This window comes from Palaemon carinicauda, chromosome 1, assembly GCF_036898095.1.
Source record: "Palaemon carinicauda isolate YSFRI2023 chromosome 1, ASM3689809v2, whole genome shotgun sequence".
Taxonomy (NCBI): Eukaryota; Metazoa; Arthropoda; class Malacostraca; order Decapoda; family Palaemonidae; genus Palaemon; species Palaemon carinicauda.
The window spans coordinates 17,905,382-17,920,860 of NC_090725.1; the positions used below are offsets into that span (position 1 = coordinate 17,905,382).

The following is a 15,479-nucleotide window of genomic DNA, read 5'->3' on the forward strand; positions in this document are numbered from 1 at the left end:
AGACTCATTCTCCTTTATTCTCGATAAAAGTCTCAGAACTGCAGATTGATCTCTTCGCAACGAGTGACAACAAATACTAGTAGTCCCTTACGAGAACCTTAAGCAGAAGTGATAGACGTCATGTCTTTCAACTGGAACAGATGTAATCGAATGTATCTGCTTCCACCAACCAATCTCCTGCTAAAAGTCCTCGACAAGTTAGTATCCTGCAAAGGAACTGCTCTCGTAGTGACCCCCAAATGGCTTTATCAAATCTGGTGCTGAAGTTGGCTGTTACATTTCATCCCCGAGAACCAACAACCTGCATTTCAGGATTTTTTCCCCCTAACAGTGAACAAAAGTTCGGGATCTCGAAGAATGTGACAGACTTCATTGTAGAGTACAAGTTAAATCCAACCAGGAGACAATGTGAATTGTCTTGGAAGAAAGGGGCACCCAAGATGTCCAACAGAAATTTCAAAGGTTTCTGTCTCTCTTTCTTCTTTTACTTACTTGAACGAGGCCTGACTTCCATTAAGATAACAACGTGTAAGTCGGCCTTGACTAGACGACCTCTTCTATACGCCTTTGAGACGAACCTCATAAGCGAAACCTTTTTTAAGATACCAAAGCATACACTAGACCCAAGCCAAAAACCACTCTAAAGCCCATCACATGATCATTGGTCAAAGTCTTACACTATGCTTCGAACCTAAACAATGAGGATTGTACTCTAAAAGAGCTAATACAGAAAGTCAATTTTCTGTTGGCAATAGCCTCAGGGGGCTAGAGTTAATGAAATATAGGCCATATTCAGTTCACAGAAGAGGGAGAACTGAATTCTTTCCCGATCCTACTTTTCTCGCCAAAACGGGCTGCCCACCAAAAGGTGGGGTCCTTGAAGAATCTGCTCACTGAAGGAAGATGTCTCCCTATGCCCATTAAGGGGTCTTAAGGTCTATCTTCATAGAACTTCAGACTTCACGGAAGAACAGCCTTTCTGAGGTGATACCTCAGGATAAAAAATCTATCCCTAAAATAACTGAGAGCAGTGCTCACCTACTTATGCACAGAGCGGATCCTGACAGCTCACCGGGAGGGGATCCACCATGTAACCTTGATAACGGCTCCCCTTCAAATTCGCCACTCTTCCCCCTCAGAGCGGAAACTCTATTCAGGGTGAAGATTGCCATGTGTTGTATCAAGAAATACGTCCCCTGATATTATGCGATATCCTTAAGTTATTTTAAGGATACTCGCGCCAGGAGTTAGAATTCTGGAGACCTGTGGTCAACTCTCTGGGAGTATCACTGTAGCCAAATATCCCTTAGAAAGCTGCCTAAAAGAACCTTTCATCAGGACGACATGGCCATATCACCCAAAAATAGATTTTTCGCTTTGCTCAAAAACCATTTTATATCATGTGTGCAAGCACGTTTTATTTTATATGCTAATGTCTAGTCCAGAGAGTTCTGACCAAGAAACTACACACACAATACTTGAGCTTCGTACTTGAAAGTATGTTGTCAGGAAAACAAAGAAAATTAAAACCGACTGATCAAGCAAAATATACCGAAAGGAAAGGTTTAGTCTGTATTCCTCAATTTAGTTTACAAAAAAGAAAACATATAAATAAAAACCTTCTTTATGCAATCAACTTCTAAAAGTTATCACTTTATTACTGAAAATCCCCAGAAAAAAGGTATGAAATGTGGTCCATAGCATTGAATAAATGCCAAAAATTCCAAAGGCTTCACAAAATATCAGATAAAATAAATAACTTACCATCACATGCCGGTATGTTATGTATTACGTATTATGTATCAAGTGAAACTTAAAATGCTAACGTATACTCAAAATGTAATAGGAAGCATCACCACTCAGAAGTATAAAGTATTCAACCGAACACGTCTTGCTGCTTATCAGCAAGAAGAGAAAATTGTGTTTTAAATTGTCTTGTTGTCAACTTCAATTCCAAAGCATACAACAAAGTAATATTGGGGAAGGCTCATTATAATAATAATTACACTTTAATGGGGCCTAATGGTAGTCTGTCATGAATGGATTCAACACGATGGTCTAAGCTTAACATTTTTATTTTAAATTGCTTAACTTCACCAACTACTAAAATTTGGCTAAGCAAACATGGTGTCCAACTTTAATTTCTTATGATGAAAATCATACTCAATGGTCCATCAGCTTTATTAAGTTCGACATTATTTATTATTAATATATATAATAAATAAAATTGAAAGATAAAAAGAAGGGGAATGTATGAAATTCCAAGCAAAATTAGCCAGAAGTACACTTAGATTCAAAAGTCCGCCGACACTCAAGGGGAATCGTTCGTCAGAGGTCTCTAGTGTTACCATGACAAAACAAAGAAAGAGTTGGTCTTCTTACTACCTTCAAGAAAATGGGCGGAGACTTGTCCAACCTCAGCGAACGCTTAAAAATATTACAAATCGAGTTGCCATATTTCATTCTGTGGTATCATTTGTCCCTCGAGTATTCACTACAAATACATAAAACACACACACACACATATATATATATATATATATATATATATATATATATATATATATATATATAATTATTTTTACTATTCTTTTGAGGAGCCCAGTAGACACTTTCAATGGATGGGTAGGTGGCAGGGGGGGGGGGGATTACTCCTCCCCCGGGCAGTCGGACACTGAAGAATTTGAGGAAAGAAGGAAGTCATTTGTATTTTAGAGGTTGTGGAAAGAGGTTAAGAAATTCTTGATACAACTTGTAAAATATTGTATCATTGCCTCAATCTAATTTGATAACCGTTAATGTTCCATGAAATATTGCTAACCTAACTCATAATTAGTTCAGTTGTAGTAGCTAGTAGCAACCGAATAAATAGCCTTTGTTGTTCTAAGGTTGATTAGTAACCAAAGTTAACTATTAACTTTGCATAATAAATAATCTGTGATGGAAACAGTTAATACTGATGACTGCATAGCACTTTGAATACAATCAGAATTTAGTTTATTGAATCGAAAAGGAATTGTATTGCGGTAAATGAAACCACTATTACATTCTAGCAAAACCTTTGAGAAATTTGCTTTATTGATAAATCATATATAAATGTCTCTTGGCCTCAGAACAACATAATTTTCCAAGATTTTGTAATGAAAGTAAGAAATACTAATTTTCCCGTAATATATTCTCTAATTTTCCAAAAAAATATAAGCGCAGGGGGCATGAGCACAAAATGATTTCCTACTCTAATACCTTGGCTGTAAGTTATCAGTGATTATGTAATTACTAGTAGCTTTATCTTAAGAAAATTACGTAGATTGATTACGCTGACTTCTAATAATCGTGATTGATTCAAATAGGCGTAAGTCTCCATGATCAAGTTCCTATTTGTGTTCCTTTCATTCATTCTTTATTCATTCGTTTATTAAACATCCTCGGCATTTTTAAGAAAAATTGCCTTTTTCCCCGGTATTCATCTAAGGCCGTCAATTTTAGTTCCTAGTTTCTCACTATCCCTCCACATCAGAAATCTCTCCTGAGCGGCAGTAAGAAACACCTGCACTTGACCGTTCCAACCTGGAACCTTTCGAAATTTGTGTGAAGCCAAAAAGATATATTCTTAGCTGGATTAAAAAATAAGGCATTTTTGAGCATTATTTTACTCACATTTTTTATACAATTTCAATCATATTCCTTTATGATTATTCCAGTTAACGAAAATATCTTGGGTGATTTTAAAGCAAACGGACAAATTATCCTACAGAGTACTTTCGAAATGAGCATATTAATTGGAAAACTTGTGGTATGTGGAGGACTACAGAACATAATGATCTATGGTAACTAAATAGTATAACTTCGAGCCGGACAAATGTTGGTATAAGGATTCTTTCTAACGAATCCTTCAAACACTCATAAGACAACGACTCTCTAATTAAAGCTATTATTATTCCAAAATCTACCATTATGTGGATGAGCATTTAAGACTAACAAAATAATTCCGTTATCGCTACTCGATGATAACTATCTCCAATTTTGCCATAGAGCCTCAGTAATTATCAAGCAAATTGAAGCTCTTGTAATAAAGATTGAATTAGCAACAGCAAAGATTTTACTGTATATATTTAAAATTTTAGTTTAAATGTCAATGCCAACCGTTCTTAGCCACAAATACGGGCGGAAAATGAAAAGTATAAACTTTTATGAATAAAGGGCAAGAGGGTTGCGAACTAGACTGAGATGGCACATCCCCTTGAATCTGAATGACTTGGGAAATATTTTTCAGTAAAGTATCCTTATGTATTCCAAAATGTTCCTATCTATGAATATCTAAAGGCCTATGAAAGTCTTTAGCAATCAATTTAGCATTCTAAAACTAAGTTTTTGGAAGCATAATACAATAATTTTTATTGGAAACATTGCAATATCAAGCGAAAATTTCTCCTGATATGCATGAATGTCTAGAAATCAATTTATATGGTGACCAATTACTACATTCACTACTGTAATCTCTCTCTCTCTCTCTCTCTCCCTCTCTCCCTCTCTCTCTCTCTCTCTCTCTCTCTCTCTCTCTCTATGAATGTCCTCAAGGAGTCAAGGCTCGTATAACTCATTTATGGCGTTTTTATGAATACTTTACAGCATCGACCCATAAATGAAACTGGAACAAGACTAATGTCGGATCTCCGAACAATATACTGTAGCTGTTAACGGAAGGAATTGTTAAGTTATGCCACTCCCTTAAATTCTACATGCTTATACAGATTATATATATATATATATATATATATATATATATATATATATATATATATATATATATATAATGTGTGTGTTTTGTGTATTTGTATTGGATAGTTGAGTTGTCAAATGATACCACAGCATAAAATATGGCAACAAGATTTGTAATATTTTCCAGCGTTCGATGAGCTTGGACAAGGCTCCGCCTATCTCCTAAGAAGTAGTAAGAAATGCAACTCTTTATTTGTTTTGCCATGGTAACACTAGAGACCTCTGACGAGCGATTCTCCCTGAGTGTCGGCGGACTTTTGAATCTAAGTGTACATAAATCCAAGTTTTGGGAATCGGACTTAAGAAGATTGCTTCTGATGGCCAAGTAAGAGAACTACTTATTTTCTTTATATGGGGAAAAACTTACGAGATATTGACAAATACAATTATTTATTTTGGATTATTACACAGAAACATGAACTACTCACCTTTTTCTTCAGCTCATCATTTACTGAGTAGACAGCAATATCACGGCTAACTTTTTCTTCAGTGATGGTAATACCCATAATAACTATTACAGCATAATCATGCTTGGCACAGTGATGTTTCAATGTCTCGGATACACCAGGTTGTTCTAAGTACCTCTGTTAATTACAATACAATTCCATTAGAAAAAAGTTAATTTTGATAGTTTTTTTTACAGTATTAGGAATTGCATAAGGCCTAATGGGTGTACTTTCTTGAATAGTATTTCCATTTGTAACTACAATAGGAATTTTTTTCTGCCCAGGTAAAATCTATATACTATATTCTACTAACATCTATTAAGATCAAAATTAACCCTATAATATTCATTAGGGGAGGGGGTATACGGCTGTACTCGGATGGTAAAAACACATATTTCATGATTACCGCTTGAACTTGGAAAAATTGTTCTTTAATTGCTCAGTGCTAAGGTTATTTTTATGAAATAACACTAGTCTGGGTTTCATTTTAATGCTAAATACTATACAGTAAGTTTACCTTTGTTGTATGTTTATAAATGAAATACAATAAAATCAGCATCTATTTATGACAATTAACTTTGTTTTCAAAGCATAAAAATCTCCTTTTTTTGGTGTTAAATGTAATATATAATACATCCCCTTGTACCAAGAAAATGTAAGATATTTATTTTCCATTTATAACATACAGTAAATCCTCTTATTATAACAGTTTTGGCTAACAATGTTTTTGTTAGCTTCATTTTATCACTCAATATCCATGCCCTCCATATGTATGTTTAGTCCTCGTTATGTTTCCATGTCATGAAGTTAGTTTTTATGTCTTAGATTTTGACTTTACTACTGCTATAGCTTCCTTGCTTACATACAGTACTGTATTCAGGTTTGATCCCACTTACATCAAAACTCAAATTAAAACACATTGTACGAATGGATATCAATTGTAACCTAAGTACCTACTATACACATTTCTATTTATGCTTATTATATGTACAGTAAAATCATAAAAGAAAAAGTGGTATAGATAAAGAAAAATTGTATTTTTAGAAGAGAATTCTGTACTGTACAACAATATATACCAATGAAATATCGTCTTCCCTGCCTTAGGGCTAATATATCAACATGCAAGCATAGACTTGGTGTATACAAGGGACATCCATGGGTTCAGGATCTATAAAAATCCATCACTGCTCTTCCAATGTTAAATTTGTCTACTAGCAGATAGCACATCACCCATTGATAAGCACTATTAATCGCTGGGTATATGGCAACCCCACTTAGCCATTGTTTGCGACCGGAAGTCATCTTTCATGAGAAGAGTAAGCCTCAGTTATATCCCTACTTCCTTCACTGGTCTATGGAAGTGGGAGTGTGTTGGGAACCACAGAGTACCTCCCCAAAAAAGCTTTTTTCTTTGGTAAAAGCCCTCTTTTGTGGTTATGAAGTTATGAACTGTATGGTCCCCAAGGTAGACTCATAAACTACATGGGTCGAATTGCCTATAAACACCAAGTGAAAAAATAGTCCATACTTACATTCAGGGAATGGAAAGAACTAAAAAATCAACCCACTTACCTAGAGAGAATACTGTACCTGAAAAGGAGGCTTGACATCTATCATGTCCTATCTACCAAGGAACCTGATTGAAGATACCTTCCCTCTTCCAGACCTCTCCCTCTATGTGCCACAATTGAGCAGAGAAGAACGCAAGGATGCTAAATAGCTTTTATTGTTAAAGGTAGTGTTTTCAAACAGCCTAGAGTATACCAAGGACATCTTGTAAATCTTGATATACATTAAAATAAAACTGCGCATTTGCAATTTTTCTTGCATAGTGTGTTCTTAAGGATGGAGAAAAGGTCAGCTTTCATAATAAAGATGTCATAAGAAAACCAATAGTTCCTATAGAGAGGGGTTTGATTGGTATGGGTGTTCTATATATCTATGTCTTTACATAGATCTCTGAAAATACGATTGTAGGGTAGACACTGGAGAGGTTATCACATGGGGACTGTAAAGCCGAACCATAATGCTTGGGGGCTTTTCATTTTTGGTCAGCAAGAAAAAAGCTGGAGTCAGCATCAGGAAACAGCTGGGAGTGAGGGTAGGGAAATTATACTCTGGAAAATGTAGTTATTCTAATGACTTTTGCTCCCATTGCCAAGGGTACTAAAATTATAGTCATTTGTAGAAGCTCTTTTAATGCAATAGTCTCATTACCTAAATCATCCAAGAAATCTAGCACTCGACCAAGTGACCAGGAAACACAAGAAATTGGCAAATAAGGCCATTGTCTGGCAAAGAACTAGTGAAACTTCAACCATATCCCAATCAAAGTTCCCTTCAAATGCCTGATGGAGGGGTTCTGACAGAAAAGATTTGTCAAAATTATCAATGACTTATCTTCCTATTAAGGAGTGGACCAGGAAGGAAGCCAATAAGTTCAGGTTATCTGACACGGGGTCCTATCTCCAAGGAAGAAGACTTCTTTACACCTTACCCAGTATGGGATGATGTTAGTTAAGAAGTCTCCCCTGTAGGTACAAGTGAGAAAATCCAGGTATGATGTTTCTTGGCAAATAAGTAGGAAGTAAAGGTATTCTGAAGTAAAGAATTAACTCTATATTCTGGTACAGCTGTACTTATTCCAAAGGTTGGGGACTTCTGTCTCAACTGCTGAAGGAGTGGCAACCAACCAGGGACTGTTCAGCCATAGTGAGGCCATGACCACAGCTGTCCCTGTGAAGGATGGTAGAATCTTGCAAGTCATATAAATAAAACTTTGAAGAAACAGATGGATCAAAGACCATCTGTTCCTCTCAAAGTTCTAGGTGTTTCTTCCAATTTTTAAAGATCCATATTCATCTACAAAGATAGGAAGTTGTAATTCCCGGCCATTGAAAATTTTGAGGATCTTATAGAAGGAGCTCATGTCTAAAATCCAATCTGCACCTAAAGCTATCTATTATCACAGCGAGGGAGACCTAGAGGTGAACTGGGGAGAGGAAGAAATTCCCCTTTTGAGGGAACTTCAAGATAGGGAGGATCACAGCATTTGGGGTTTTTGAATGGAGATGACAGAAAGCTGTCAGATTGTCAATGAAAATTTTGACATGCAAGTTCTTTCTTGGATTGAACTTCTTCAGTGTCAGAAAGACCACCATCATCTGGCAACACAGTTACTCAAAATGCAGTAAGGGGATCTCCGAGCAACATCCCTAACCAGACTACCCCTAAATGAAGGATCATAGAAATCTGGGAAGGGACCAATGGACTTGAAATGAAGAGAGCAACAGGTAATTTCCAAGGTCTATGAGAATCCTTTCACAGCAGACATGTAACAGGGAACAGGGGGAAGGGAATACTAAAAAGCTACACAGGAGAAGGGTGCACCTCAAGTGTACAGGGCCAACACACAACCAGATGGAGAAGGCTTGATCTACTAATAAATGACTTATTTCACACATGAACCTCTTATATGTATACATGAATATGTTGTTTTTTTATTGTACCAGTATACAGAACATCACAAACATTCCAATAAGCCGTCCCATAGTAGAACATACCTAAGACCATGTACATATGAAAAAGAAATCTTAACCATAATAATGTGTCCTCATAATAAATCCTATATGATAATGACAATCACAGATTCATGAATACAAAGAATATTCATTACACCACTAAAGATATACTGTAAATGGAACTGTATTCAAATGCATACAGTATCTGTATAAATATGTACTGTATGATACTATATAAATAATAATAATGAATATAGGCTTCATAAATATATATACCACAGCCAACGAAGTTGGGAGGAAGTTATGTTTTTGCCCCTGTTTGTCTGTTGTGAACAACTTCCTGGCCAATATTTTACTCACAGAGTAGTGAAACATTCAGGGATTGATTATTATGTTGAGACGTGGAAGTGATTCAATTTTGAAAGACCTAGGTCAAAATTTAAGGCCAAGTAACAGGTTGACTGAAAAATATGCATAAGGTCTGAATCGATTCTGGGAAAGGTAAGCTGGATTTGAGAAATAAGCTGCCATGGCGGAGGTCTGCACCCTCAGAATGCTTTTCTAGTTTAAAAATGAAGTACAGGCCAATCAAACTCAAAATAGTATAACTGGTCTATTACACTTGTACAGGGGTGGGGAACCCTTTTTTGGATGAAGGCCATCTTGCAATTCCTCAATGCTCTTTAAGGCCACATAGAATTTTGTTGGTTATTTTGTCCTCCAAGTAATTTATTAGTAATCTAAAGAAAGAGTGACCGGTTTATAAAAAATTAAAGCATTACAATTTCAAATATTTGAATTAAGTACTTTTTATACAAGTAATCAGTAAATGAATTATATTGAAAACTAAATTTGAAAATATTGCATTCAAGTTTGGGTAGTTTTCAAACTACCATACGTAAATGAATAATATCGAAAGCATGTCATTTTCAAATTACTTTAGTTAAGCAAGTAGGTTCTTTGTATTGAAGTAATAAATAAAATAATATTAATCTTTTGGAAAAGATAGCTTATAAATATCAACAATATAACCTTTTCAAATATTTTATACTGGCAAGTAGGTACTTTTTAAACAATCACATCTCATAAAAATGCAACATCCTAGTAAAAAAGTGTATCTGTTTAAACACACTTTGCTGTTTTCATTGAAAAAATCAATTACTTGCTGTCTTAAGATGTTCAATAAATCCCTAGTTTTTAACCATCATAGCTGGAACACCGTCAGTGCATAACTTATTATAATAAGGAAGTAAAATTTAGCCCTCGTTTATGACATTGCTTATTGAAGTTGTTAAAATGTCTGTTCCTCTTGTCCTTGCGTTAAGGTTACCTAAGGGAAGCCGTTTTTCATCCAATCAAAACTCATCAGTGAAAGAACAAATAAAATATTTCTGTGCCAAAAATCTGGAACCTATTGACTCATCTAAAACTAACATAGATCACACTGAGGAGATGGACACAACAGGAACTCTCTCGTCCATCATACATTAAATCACTCACTCTCTGCAACTAACAGTTTTTCCTAGTCAGCTACAACAGCTGTTGCAGCTGACAAGGAAAAACTGCTAGTTGTATTAAGTTAGGATTCATTGAATTCAAGGAAAAATTGCTTCCATTCTCTGGGAGGTACATCACTGAACACAACTTTCCTATTGTCCGTGTGTACATATTTGTATGTGTGTACATACAGTAGAATGATTTCAAACACACAATATTCAGTGTCAAAGCAGAAATACACTACACATACTGTACATATATCAAAGGCTGTAGAAGGCCGCACGTGATGGTCCAGAAGGCTATATGCGGCCTCAGGTTCCCCATCCCTGCACTTGTATAAGCCATGTACAATATGATATACTAGAAAAGCGCTCTGAGAGTTCAGACCTCTACCACGGCAGCTTATTTCTTGAAACCAGCTTGCCTTTTCCAGAATCAATTTAGACTGTGGGCATATTTGAAGTTTGTGTAACAACAATGAGTAAACTTGGGGTTAAGGTTAGAGTTAATTCGGTCGACCTTTTGATCAACCTTGACCTTGACTTTTGACCATGGACTTTCAAAACTGAATCACTTCCACGTCTCAACATAAAAACTTATCCCTGAAAGTTTCACTACTCTATGAGTAAAACTGTGGTCAGGAAGTAGTTCACAAACAGATAAACAGGAGCGAAAACATAACCTCCTCCAAATTTTGTTGGCAGAAGTAAAAATACTACTAACTCATGAATATATGAAATATTCAATATATCACAAAGACCCAAATTAAAATATTGAAAGTCTAAATACACATATATAGGCTTCACATTAAAATATAAAAAAGTCTAATACACTTGTATAGGCTTTAAATTAAAATATACAAGTCTAAATATACATGTACAGTATATGCAATCATAAAATAATAATAACTATAAATAGACTTCAATATATGAAATATTCAATAAGCCCCTAAAACTCAAAATACGGAATGCATGTGCAATCATCGAGTAACAATGAATTTCACTGATATATGAAATCTCCATTTTGCCACTAACAGTCACAGAATAGTATTTAAAAGCCTCGGCCAATTGAAAACCTAAACACATATACACGTGTCTGTATACCAATGTATATGTAATGACTACACCACATGGTTATTCAAAATATATTAAGATATTGTCTTTAACACCTCTCTCTCTCTCTCTCTAAACACATACACATGTCTGTACTGTATACCAATGTATATGTAATGACTACAGTACATGGTTATTCAAAACATATTACAATATGCTCTCTCTCTCTCTCTCTCTCTCTCTCTCTCTCTCTCTCTCTCTCGCCACCATGCATGATAAAAAGTGGGGAGGCAAGCCGTAGTAAAAAGACAGAAGAAATATGTCTTGTAAAACAAAATAAGGAAGGGGTATAAAAACCTATAAAATCCTAATATCTTAAACCCATAAAAAGGGAAGGAGCAAACAATGGGAGTCAGCTTACCTAATGGCTTCCATTCATCAATATCTTTGCTTATCAAATGAAGAAAAGATAAGGCATGAAAGTCTTTTAAGGTTTTCGGTGATCAATTTATTCTGAAGAAGTGTTTTAATTCTTTCATTCTACCTTGTTTCGAGTATTGTTCTCCTGTCTGGTCTTCAGCTGCTGATTCTCATCTTAATTTGTTGGACAGAGACCTACGGTCTACCTTTTTTCTTTTCCAGATCTAGTTCATTATGCATGTAGCATAGGATTTTTTATAATTCTGACCATCCTTTACACACAGATACAGATCTTCCTGGACAGTTCCATCCTGTTCGTAATATTAGGCTTGCAGTTAATTCTAATAGTCAGGCCTTCTCCGTCATGAGGCTCAATACTACACAGCATTCTAGAAGTTTTGTTCCAGCTGTGACCAAGTTGTGGAATGATCTTCCTAATCGGGTAGTTGAATCAGTAGAACTTCAAATGTTCAAACTTGCACCAAATGTTTTTATGTTGAACAGGCTGACATTAAGTCTTTTTATAGTCTATACAGTATATGAATTATCTGTTTTAATACTGTTAATGTTTTTTAAAATATTTTATCTTAATTTGTCATTATTTCTTATATCGTTTATTTATTTCCTTGTTTCCTTTCCTCACTGGGCTATATTCCCTGTTGGAACCCTTGGGCTTATAGCATCTTGCTTTTCCAACTAGGGTTGTAGCTTAGCTAGTAATAATAATGATGATAATAATAATAATAATAATAATAATAAATTCAGTCTTAATGTTAAAAACCAAGGAGATCCTAATCCATTGTTCTTAGCCTAAGAGTTGAGGCAGAGTAAACTCACACAATTCTATTCCTTTCATTCAATTACTCATGTAAAAGTTTAATTTGGTGGGAAAAAATGCCCAGGTAGCATTGCCATCTTCTCAGTGGTTAATTGTACTTCACAATAGGTGATGTAGCATATGTTAGCAGAAGAATTTGGCATTGAGGTGCTCTGACAGGTTTCCACATAGTCTGAACTCGTGGGTCTCATTTATAAACACCGAGTCCATACTTCCATGCTGAGAGACTAGCCGTTGAGCAGGGAAGATGATTTTTCTTTGGTATATCTTGTATCGGATTCCTTGTTCCAGTCTAACTGAAAATCATATGGAACCCCAAAGTGTCTAGCTTCAAAAAGAGGTAAAACTTATGTATTCAAAATGGGTTCAACAATACATCTGTCCCTAATTTTAAGAAAGATGAATTTAAACCATCTCTCAAGATCTTACAGACATCATCCTAATGCTATACTAGGGTCAAGACATTTAAGACTGATTTCTAAAATTTTCTATGAATATTTGATGTCATCCGAATTCAAAAATCACTGTAGTAATAGAAAATATTCTGGACCTACACTAATCTTATACAAGTGTCAATTCTTATATTGCGACTACAGATGAACACAACACTAAACTTAAAACTATCAAAACTGGAGAATGAGAGTCATATCTTCATTTGCTTGAAAAATGAAAATATTTCTTCCACAAACGTTCAAAGCCTTTGTTCCCTCAAAGTATCAATATACAATATTCTGAAAATTATATGGGAAAAAATGATAAAATTTCAACAAAAACGCTATATACTTACAGAACACTATATCATCAATGTGCTTACCTTCACTGACATGGGAATTGATGGTATCGCAATCTTAAGGTCACATCCCTCTACTACTTTAACATCTTTTCTTAACAATTCCTCTGATGTTAAATTTGATACATCACTTTTTGCAGCAGTGAGTTCCTTGAATATGTCATTGCTGAAAGATAAAATTATACTATTAGTAAGAAAATGCAAAGATTCATGAATTTTGAAATAGCTTTGGTATATTCTAAAACCTTGAAAAAATAGAAAAGTTGATTAACATGTGGTTAAGCATTTGTAGAAAAATAATAGGAAATGAACAAGTAGATATTAAAAGTTTATAAAAGAATAAGTCACAATCTTTAAGTAAATCAATATTTTTCTCTTAAGCGAGTAGTGCTCTTATTTGTATCTGTAAATCCATAACTTAAAATATCCCAAATTCATGGTTTTAGAGTGACAAAGCCACCCAAGGTCTTATAATTAAAGTATTACTATATGCTACAAGCTCAAAGGCACAAGGGAAATAGATATCAGTACAGTATAGGAAAAGATATTAAGTAAAAAATATACTCTAAAAGTGAGAAGAGATTTGCCGAATTGCTCAACACAAAGGCATTGGCACCAAGTTTGGATTTCTGCAGTTCTGCCAATTTCTCTCTACTATACTGTGCAGAATTATGAAAATCATAAATTATCTATAACAAAGTATTATTTTCACACTGCTGAATTACTGTTATGCCATTCTAGATACTGCAATTTAAAAATGTCTTAATACATGGGCAGAACATACTATAGTTAATGATTTTCTATCAGATTAGCAATGTGATAAAGTGATGACTTGCAAACACCTCTCCATTACTAAACCACATTTATAGTTGCTCTCCGCATCTGCAAGTAGTTCGCTGTATTAACAAACACCAACCATTGTAGATCAAAATTGAGTTACGAGGAATTTTTAAGTACCTTATGTGAGGACATACTGTATAATGATAATGACAAAGACAATAGATGGACATTAAGAATAGCAGAATGGGTCCCTAGAGTTTGCAAAGGAAGCAGGGGTAGGAAGAGAAGATGATGGATTGGTGAACTAAGAAAGCTTGAGGGTGTGAACTGGCAAAGACCATTGTGCGAGCGGGCAGTTTGGTTGTAACTGAGAGGCAAGGTGAGTGCAACAAAACTTTATTAAACAATCATCAAGTTTATACACAACGACTTGCAAGGAAAAACGTCACCAAAATTAAAACGTGATAAAGCTTACACTAGCATGATAACCCAAGTTGGTCTATTAACAGTGCAGGGAAGAGCGAGTGATAAGCAGGTTGGCCAAGGCACCAGCCACCCATTGAGATATTACTGCTAGAGAGTTATTGGATCCTTTGACTGGCCAGACAGTACTACATTGGGTCCCTCTCTCCGGTTACGGCTCGTTTCATCTTTGCCGACATATACAATGAATAGTATGGCCTATTCTTTACACATTCTCCTCTGTCCTCATACACCTGACAACACTGAAATTATCAAACAATTCTTCATCTCTTAAGAGGTTAACTACTGCACTGCAATTGTTTAGAGGCTACTTTCCTTTTAGTATGGGTAGAAGAGATTCTTTTGCTATGGTAAGTAGCTCTTCTAGAAGAAGGACAATCCTAAATCAAGCCATTGTTCTCAAGTCTTGGGTAGTGTTATAGCCTTTGTACTATGATCTTCCAATGTCTTGGGTTAGAGGTCTCTTGTTTGAAGGTACTCGGGGACACTATTCTATCTTGTTTCTCTTCCTCTTGTTATTTTGAAGCTTTTATACTCTTTATTATTTTCAAGATTTATAGTTTATATATGCTAGATTTGTTTTTATGTTACTATTGCTCTTAAACTTCTCGAAGTTTTTCCTCATTTCTTTTCCTCTCTGGGCTATTTTTTCCTGTTGGAGCCCTTGGGCTTATAGCATCCTGCTTTTCCAACTAGGGTTGCAGCTTAGCAAGTAATATTAATAATAATACAGTGTATGAGCATGTATGAAACACGTGCAGTACACGACTCCTCCCCCTTAAAAATTACATATATGTGAAATGGGGTGCCATGCTCTTGAAAGGCGGGTCATATTACAGGAGATGCGGAGGTTTAAGGTGATTAATTGAGACA

At 35.3% G+C, this 15,479-nt stretch overlaps 1 protein-coding gene across 2 annotated transcripts in view; it reads right to left on the minus strand.

Annotated features, from left to right (window-relative positions):
* The window catches only part of pn (exopolyphosphatase prune), a 135,655-nt gene that overhangs the window by 25,169 nt on the left and 95,007 nt on the right, over positions 1 to 15,479 (minus strand). For both annotated transcript variants that reach the window (XM_068380599.1, XM_068380609.1), the window contains 2 exons: positions 13,368 to 13,509; positions 5,208 to 5,363 (listed from right to left, as the gene is read on the minus strand). In XM_068380599.1, the coding sequence (XP_068236700.1) occupies positions 5,208 to 5,363; positions 13,368 to 13,509 (298 nt within the window). The remainder of the gene's footprint in view (positions 1 to 5,207; positions 5,364 to 13,367; positions 13,510 to 15,479) is intronic.